A 9224-nucleotide genomic window follows, 5' to 3' on the forward strand; every position below is an offset into this window, starting at 1 on the left:
CGTTTTAGTCTGGACAAGGCCTTAGGTTGCTTTCACATATAGTTTTGGTGGACTCGGTGCGGTTCTGGTGGTGAAGTTGCAACATTGTTGCATTCTTCATTTGGTTCGTCTGCATTCACACAGCAATTTGTCAAGCACACCAAAACGTTCTGAACAATGACATGAGGTCGAAAAGGGCACTTGTCTATTGGACAATAGAGAGTGGAAATGTGTGTGGCTGCGAGCCCGTGTGCGCGCGCGTCTGTGTGGACTGCGAGCCCTGTCTGACTCCAGATCAGCGGAGGCGGAGTTTTTTATTTTGACGTGGCGTTGATCCATTGTTCTATTGAAGCCCATTACCACCATCCTCTCGCTAAACAACTTGTACACCTCGTTGTTTTTGTGAGTGCCCACAAGCAGCTGTTTTATTTGGTCTTCTGCCCATATGTGTACAGTGTGCTTGTTTTGCAGTGAATGCCGTGCACCGCGGTAATAATAATAATAAGCTGCAGTGTTTTTTTCTTCCTTCTACCCAAGATGCATAGTTTATCAGGTGACTTCCTATGTTTGGTCCGCGGTTGGTCCGATGAAGCGAACCGAGACCTATGTTTTTTGGCGGACCAGAGTTTGCGTGTTTGGTCCGCGGACCGAGTTCGACGCGCATTCACACGAACCCAAAAAAGCGGACTATCGAATTCTGGTCCGATAGTCCGGACCAAACAGCTCCTGTGTGAAAGCGACCTTAGTCTAGTGGTGGGAGCTGTGTTTATATCAGGGTGGGTGTCTTAAGTCTAGTGGTGGGAGCATTCACCTGTGACCACAATCATTGTTGGTTCAACTCCCGATCATGGTGTTTGTTTTGGACTTTTGACTATACGAAATGTAAATATGGCGGTCAGGTGGTGTAGCGGAGATTGTGCTAATCACCAATGCAAGAGGCTGCGGTCTCGACTTTCGGAGAGTCAGCATTGCCTTGGCTTGGGCTGATCGCTATACTAACTCGTTTGCCTGAGTTAGGGGGAGGGAAGCCGTGGGTGGGTCCTGGGCGTTGTGGACAGCAAACCCTACAGTTCGGTCGGGGCGCCTGCACAGCGAGGGTAGGATCTGGAGAAAGGTAGTGTGACCTTCCACACGTTACACTCTCCCGGTGAGAATCTGCGCTGCCAGGCTGGCTGCCGGCTGGCTGCACATGTGTCGGAAGAAAGCATGTGACAGTCTCTGGCCTCCCGGACCAACAGTAGGGGGGGTGCGCAACAACCAGGAAGGGGGTTGGGAATTGGCATAACGACTAACAGTGGGATGGGAGAGAAATCGGAAAAAGGAGGGGGAAAAAATTATAATTAAATATATTACTTATGGCTATAACAAAATGTACATTATGTACCTTTTTTCCTGTGGTGAATTGGTACTTTATTTACGTTTTACAAATTACAAATCGGACCACCTCTGTGTGACCTGCTACAAGTTGTCATCAACCAATAGGGAAAGGAAGGCAACATGTCCTACAAAGACACTCTCATGCCCCAAATAAGTGGGGTTTTCACAGCACTTTTGCATTGGATCAGTAATGCCACATGTGATACCAGTCCTGTGCGGATGAGGTCTAGTCTGGTCCTGTAGTACCACTTGCCAACCACAAGATGACGGCAGATAATGACAACTGGACGTTTTCTTACCTCCCCTCTTCCTTTCATCGCTCTCTCTCACCTCTCCTTGTCACTCTGTTTAATCTATAGCCCTTCTCCCTTCACTCCCTCCTTCCTGTCTACCTCTTTCTTTGTTTCTCCTCTCCACCTCCACACATACATACACACACACACCCACTCACCCCCTCACTCCCTCCCTCACTGCCCCTGCCCTTATTTATCTCAGAGCTGTGGGTCAAGGTGAACAGGCTAATTTGAGAAGCTAATGGTTTGTGGGAAGTATTTTTCTATGCGTTTTGTTTTGTAAGCACACAGTGCAGGCCTTAACGCAAGGAAACATAAGTGAGGAAAATATGACACCAGGAAGCTCTGGAACAGACGCCTTATTTTCACTGAATTAAAAAGAATTGCATACACTGATATGATCAGGCAATATCATTAGCATGAATATTTTGGATGAGGAACTGTGAAGGTGTTCTAATGTGTGAACATTGCAGCACTCTGTAGATGGTAGCCATTATAAACGGTACAGTTCTGGAGTCAAATACACACTTTCCACCCCTGACTTATCCTGTCACAGTCGCCACTCCATACTGCAACTTAATACTGCACTAGTGCACTTAGCCAAAAAATTACAGATTTTATTTGCACATAATCTCACGCACATAGCTCGCAGTTTTGCACACATTAATTTAGTTTAGACAGTTATTGAGAATAAATAAGTTTGAATCTGGCCACCGGTGATGTGTTAATTTACAGCTCAATTAAATGATGTAGATGAAAAATGCAATACTGTGTCTTTATATCAACATTGTTCTTTTTTTTTTTTGGTGAAGTGCTCCTTTTAAGAGCAATATTGACCTCCCAATATCGTGTCATAAGAAATTGCCCATGTGGCCTTATCTGAAACGGGAATGCCAGTCATTGTGTTTCCTTATCTTAAGAGACTTTGAGACCGTAGCCTTGTTTACCTTACAGCTTACAAACTGTTCCAACATGGAGTCGCTGTGCTACTGACCCATTTTAAAAACACTTAACGGGGGGCAGGTGGCGCACGGAGATTACGTTCGTCACCAACACCGGGAGACACTGGATTTGCCTGTTCGAATCCAGCTCCCGGCATTGCTATCAGCTTGGCTGGCCTCTCACACTGATTCAATTGGCTGTATCAGGGGGTGGGAAAGCTGAAGGGTGGGTCCTGGGCGTTGTGGACAGCGACCCCTACAGTTCGGTTGGGGCGCCTGCTCAACAAGGGTTGGAACTAAGGAGAGATAGTGTGGCCTCCCACACGCTACACTCTCCCCGGTGAGAACCTGCGCGGCCAGGTTGGCCTGCCCCAGGCTGCACATGCGTCGGAGGAAAGCATGTGACAGTCTCCGGTCTCCCGGACCAACAGAAGGGTGGGATGGGAGAAAGAAATCGGGAAAAAGGAGGGGAAGAAAGATTAAAAAAAAAAAACTTAACACCTGGCATCGAGCGGCCTGACGACATTAGGGCTGTCGCAGTAACCGCATCACCGCAATCCTGCGTGTGTCAAGGCACCCGCGGATGCAGAACAGACAACCGCGGCATCCGCGGTTAAAAAAAAATAAAAATAAGGGGGGGGGGGCGTGATCATTTTTTACTCTGTTCATTTAACCCTTAGAAGTCTAACCTAAATAGCTCCTCCTCCTGAGAATTTCCCCCTTTTTTTTTGTTACATAATATAAAATTACAGATTCATACCTTCAAAATAAGCCATCAATTGTCAAATTTGAGACGATAGTTTTCAATCAATGTCCTATCAAACATTCTGGTAAAATCCTAACACCTTTTCAGTATAGGACTTTGAACTAGATCCAAGTTCATTCAGCTATCTGATGAGAGAACTACACTCCCAGAATTCAATGTGATCATTGTCACTAGAACCATTTCACACCTGGAGCAAAGGCCCAGTCATTCCTTTGTTATTCCAGTGAATGGACCCAGCAGGAGGCCTAGCCTAGCGACAAGCGGCCACTACATAGTTGGGTATTGAAAAAATGCTCATATCCAAAAGTAGTAGATAGATATAGGTCATACATGTAGGTATGCACTTGTCCTAATATACTAACCTACACTGTAGCACTCAACACTTTGATGAACATTGTTACTCAGCTGATAGAGGTGTGCCCTTCCTCAATAAAGCCAGAGAGAGAGAGAGAGAGAGAGAGATAGAGAGAGAGAGATGGTATTTACAGTACTGTACCATATCACATACCATATCACCTTTTGCAGCATACCATGATTACTTATATTGAGATGTTTCAGTACAGTGGATGGTACAGTATATACAGTAAAGTACAGTATATATAGTACTGTAAGAAAAAGAAGCAAACCAATAACAATTTGTGGTTGTATTTCTCTAGAATGAGAGAGAGAGAGAGAGAGAGAGAGAGAAAGAAAGAAAGAAAGAAAGAAAGAAAGAAAGAAAGAAAGAAAGAAAGAAAGAAAGAAAGAAAGAATTATTATTGCAGCGATTTTCACTGTTGACTTTTATTTTACTGGCCATCTTTGAACATGCCATATTTTTCTACTAACTGCCTGCTGGCAAAACTATGCTACTCGCTACAGTACCTGCAGATTAGACTACCTGTATATGCGCTGTCAACTCTCGCTCTGACTCCAACCCGTTGAAAGAGACAACACGCATTTCGTGAAGACCCGCCCTACTCTGCCTCTGATTCGCAGACTGTGGGTGGGGGGGCGGGATTCTGACGGGACTCTGAATATGATTGGACCAAAGCAGTAGACAGACACAGGCAGTTGGAGCAGCAGTGCAGGCGGACAGACAGGAGCTTGCAGAGTTGATAGCGGAGAATTTCGAGGATACCTGCTATACGCACTGATGACAGGATATATTTCCTTCCACTTGGTATCACTCTCGAATCACGTTTCAACCACTAACGTTGCTGCCATGAGCCTTCGCTATGGTAGCCTACAAGTGATAAAATAAATAAAACGCCCAACTCGCTGTACAAGAAATTCCTTCTGTGTGTGTGTGTGTGTGCTCTACTGGGCGCACCTTTCTACTCTAGAAAACTGCGAGATAACTCATCATAACTCGTACACACAAGCACTCTGTCTCTACTCATACAGTAGTTGATGTTTTAGCGCGACGTGGGTATATACACGGGCGAGGATGAAAAGCATGTTAGACTACTTTTTATTCATAAGTTAACGTTCCGTCGGGTCCGCGTGTATTCTCGAGAATGATAATAATAATAATGCAGGACCTCTTCAGATTATATTATCAACGACAGACAGTGGGAAACACAACCCCCCCCCTCTCGCGCTGAAGAATATGCATATTAGATCACTCAGTGATTAACACCTATGCGCTGTGTGTGTGTGCGCGCGTGCATGTACGTGACGCGTTGTAGTTTCGGGGGAATACAGGGATATTTAGAACTATACAATTGAGCAAGAATTAAACATATTTACAAGTCGTATTATGTTTAGCAAGTAAGGATACATATAGATTACACTATTATGCACTCGAAATTGTCTTTGTGCTATTTTTACAGATTTTTGAAAAACGGGACTTCCTGAGCATTTGTGAGAGATTCTAATTCTTTTGTTCTCCGCCCACGGGAGCAATAGGCCCCGTTGACTTCTAAGGGTTAACACTTCGGATGCCACGGACGACATAACACGTTATCAGCCCGCCCCCTGAATGCCCAGCACGTCAATTATCGTTTTATTTTTTTATTAGCGATCTGAATTATTATTCATTTATTATTTCATCAACCGAGTCTACCGTTGGGAAACCAGCTCCATCAGGAGCTCGGATGTGAAAAAGTGCCCCCTATCGTCTCCCAGATGGTAATGCACCCTTTTGGAATGGACTCAATGAAAATGGATGAGTGGCAAAATGGCAATTTGTTGTTAAACTGAAGGTATTTTTAACCAAGGAGCAGTGGAATATCACTTCCATAGTCAGTCAATCACGTACCTCAGACGAAGAACCAAGTCAGTTTTTACGTCTTCAGAGGAACAATGTTTTCAATGTGTTAGTGTTGTTCATTCATAGTTAAAGACAGTAGAGGTTGAGTACTTTATTATCTAAAGATGGTAAGTTAGAGTATTGTGTTCATTCATAGTTAAAAACGGTAGTTTCAGTAGTTAATCACGAACACATTTAGTTTGTTTTAAGCATTTCACTCATGTATTTTATGTGACGAATAATAAACAAACTTGAACTTGAAACTTGAGTTTAACTTCACAACTGTGAATACATGGATTGTCAAGGCAATTTCAAAACGGACTTAAAAAAATACTTTTTAACAAAGGTTTAACACACATTTGGCAGCTAAAAACCCACTTCTACAGGCAGGCTTTTTAAACACTCGTAGCCGTTTTTTGTTGTCTATTCTGGTGTTTTAGCTAATTTTAATGTTTTTTTTTCTTCTCTTCACATACTCTTTCTTGTATTTTTACTGATGTTTTAAAAATGCTGTGAAGCACTCTGTGCACTCGTGCTGAGAAGGGCGCTATACAAATAAAGTTTTACTTACTTACTTTTTAAATGTGCTTCAGTAATTCCTACAGTAATTGGCTTATGTTGTAAACAAATACAATTGCTAATCTTGTATTAATTTAAGGGTGAAATATGTAATATATCTGTAATATTTCTGCATTAAAATGTTTAAAAAAAACGCTAGAACTATGTTATACATTGAGTTGTGTACTTATTTCATCCCAAATGTTTCCAACAGTGTTCAAACCCTGAGAAATCTGTTTAATTTCAATCAAGAAAACTGAACTTCTTTTGTGGTTGCCTGTCAATGGGATCCTATCCCCTTTGATTGGCTGATTGCCTCCTTAGGGGCGTGATCAGATCACGCTTGATTGACAGCTCCTTTTTAGTTTAACCATTTTATTTTCCATTCCATCACTAAAACATTTAGCTATAAACTACCATATCTTATCAAATGGACCCTACTTGGTTAGAAAGCTTGACTATGATTGGTCCCTAAATTGGCCTTCAGTCATCAAAACCTTGAGAACCCCTCTCCTAAATGTAGTACAACACTGACCTAAAGGTAATAAAATGCTTGTCTAAAGGGAGTAAAAAAAACTGTCCTAACGGTAGTAAAACACTGGTCTAAAGATAGTAAAACACTGTCCTGAAGGTTGTAAAAACACTGGTCTAAAGGGAGTAAAATACTGGTCTAAAGGTAGTAAAACACTGGTCTAAAGGTAGTAAAATACTAGTCTAAAGGTAGTAAAACACTGGTCTAAAGGTAGTAAAACACTGGTCTAAAGGTAGTAAAACACTGGTCTAAAGGTAGTAAAAAAAAACTGGTCTAAAGGTAGTAAAATCGTCTAAAATGGTTTCACACTATTGATTATTTGACGACGGAACTGTTTCCTGTATTGTTTAAATCCTAACCTGTCTGTCTCTTCCTTCCTCTAGTTCTGTTGAGAAGAAGAGGGGGATGGATGTTCTCCATGAAATTACCTGGAATTCATCTTTAATTTGAATGATTGATTTTTGTGTTTTCTTTTTTTTTCTTATTTTGAATATATAATCATTAGTCTGTATATAATATCTAGAGTGAATTGTTGCCATTTAATCTAATTTAGATTTATTTTCTTTTGTATGTAGCACCTAATTTTTGTATGTAGCACTTAAACCATTTTGGTTTTGATAAAGATGGTCGAAGCTCAAGTTTGCTTAAAAAAGTTACTTTCTTTAGGGCTTTTGCAAACATTGGTTGTGCCTTGCTTTGCCACTCTGTGCCACTAATTATTATTTTGCTGCTGATTTTGTATAATACTTCTGTCACATGGAAACCTCGTAAATCCAGTTTTGGGTGGTTTTCCTTTTTTCTTTATATATATATATATATTATTGAATTTAAAGTTTACATGGTCCATTTCTGTGTTAAGCGAAGCCTTATTCCAACTGGACTCATCTTACGGGGGGGGGCGGTTCTGTATTTGTAATTCCTTTTTGTAGAGCCTTCATAGTTTTAATTTAGTACCAATCTGCCTTGTTGCTATCATATTAAATATAGATTGTGTGAAATATGGATCACTTTCAGATATATAAAACTTAATTTCACATTTTAAAAACGACCAGAATACAGAGAAATTATATAAAACCAAGTTAAAACATATCCTGTGGTTAATGGGTAAGACTAAATACATTCAAATACAGATAGGTGTAATGTTAAAAGCTTGTAAAATATATTTTTTCTTCGCTAGCATGTTAACATGGCTAATATTGAAACCGTTAACTACCGGTAAATTAGATTAGACTGTAATATTTAGTTTGTCGATTTCCTATTGTTTTCAACAGTGTCGACGGTGTGTTACCTTGGCAATGACTTATATTTCACGCTGGTGCGGGGGCAACAGTGGCTCGGGAGGTAGAGCAGTCGTCTGGTGTTCCGGAGGTTCCCGGTTTGATTCCCGGGCAGCATGTTGAAGTGTCCTTGAGCAAGACACTTAACCCCTAATTGCTCCTGATGAGCAGGTTGGCACCTTGCATGGTTGCCTCTGCCGTCGGTGTGTGAGTGAATGGGTAAAGTGTGAGGAACAAATTGTAAAGAGCTTTGGATAAAAGCACTATATAAATGCAGCCATGTACCACTGGTCATTTCAGAAAGTTACTTTTTTCAGTTTCTCAAAAAACCTAATCTGATAATGGCCATTGGAAATGTCTAATGTAATAGTTATGTTTTGTGGCAGCTGGCAGAATGTAGATCATAACCTTTTACATCCAGGATAAATGCAGTAATTTGAGACCAGAGATTCCTCATCCAGTATGAATTATCTGCTGGAATTACACACATAACCATGAAATAATGGCATAACGGGACCTCTCCCCAGTAATACTAATCCAGTTCAAATAGGACTCTAATAGGTTTCCTAATACTAGGACCCTTGAAACTAATGCAAAGTTTATTGTATTTATTTAAAATGTATAGTTGTCACTTGAAAAATACAGATGCTTTTTTCTTAAGGTTTGAAAATGTGACTATTTTGGAGGTGTGAGATTTTCATGCAATAGCAATAGATACTTATCTGTATAGAAAATACAAAATGTGTATGTATAACATTTTGAAATGTTTGCAGCCAAAACTGCGTTGTCTATACAGGTGACATGACTCGAAAAGGAAACATCATCAACCCAGATAGGAAACAGGCTTTATTTGATTGTGAAATAGAAATTTGTGAAGAAAAGAAACAAGTAAATAAACAAAAACATGGCAGATAGATTGAATGTGTGGTATTGATATTATTTTATGGTGTCCGGTCATACTGTATATCCATTCCCCACACATCACTAACGCGCACAAAGTCTTGCATTATTAACCCATGTGTCTGAAAACTAAAGTGTTACACTCTTTACACATTAACACATTCGGGGCCAGACCTGAGATATCCCGGGTTAACTCGCCATGCGTTGGGCGCCAGACCTGAGATTTCTCGGGTTTTCTATCGTTATTTATTTTATTCGATATTCCCATTAATAATCCATCGAGGGAGTGGGAATGAGTCTGAGATTGCAAATGTCCAATACCGCCGGCCTGTATTGCACATCCTTTGAAACACTCTGGCTTGGGCTGT

General features: G+C 41.0%; 1 protein-coding gene across 2 annotated transcripts in view; it reads left to right on the forward strand.

Moving 5' to 3' along the window:
• The window catches only part of tcea2 (transcription elongation factor A (SII), 2), a 53955-nt gene extending 45083 nt beyond the window's left edge, over window positions 1–8872 (forward strand). For both annotated transcript variants that reach the window (XM_084333032.1, XM_084333033.1), the window contains exon 10: window positions 7063–8872. In XM_084333032.1, coding sequence (XP_084189158.1) covers window positions 7063–7071 — 9 coding nt within the window. In that variant the 3' untranslated portion in view covers window positions 7072–8872. The remainder of the gene's footprint in view (window positions 1–7062) is intronic.
• The last annotated feature ends 352 nt before the right edge of the window (window positions 8873–9224 follow it).

Source organism: Notolepis coatsorum, assembly GCF_963971535.1.
Source record: "Notolepis coatsorum genome assembly, chromosome: 17".
Taxonomy (NCBI): Eukaryota; Metazoa; Chordata; class Actinopteri; order Aulopiformes; family Paralepididae; genus Notolepis; species Notolepis coatsorum.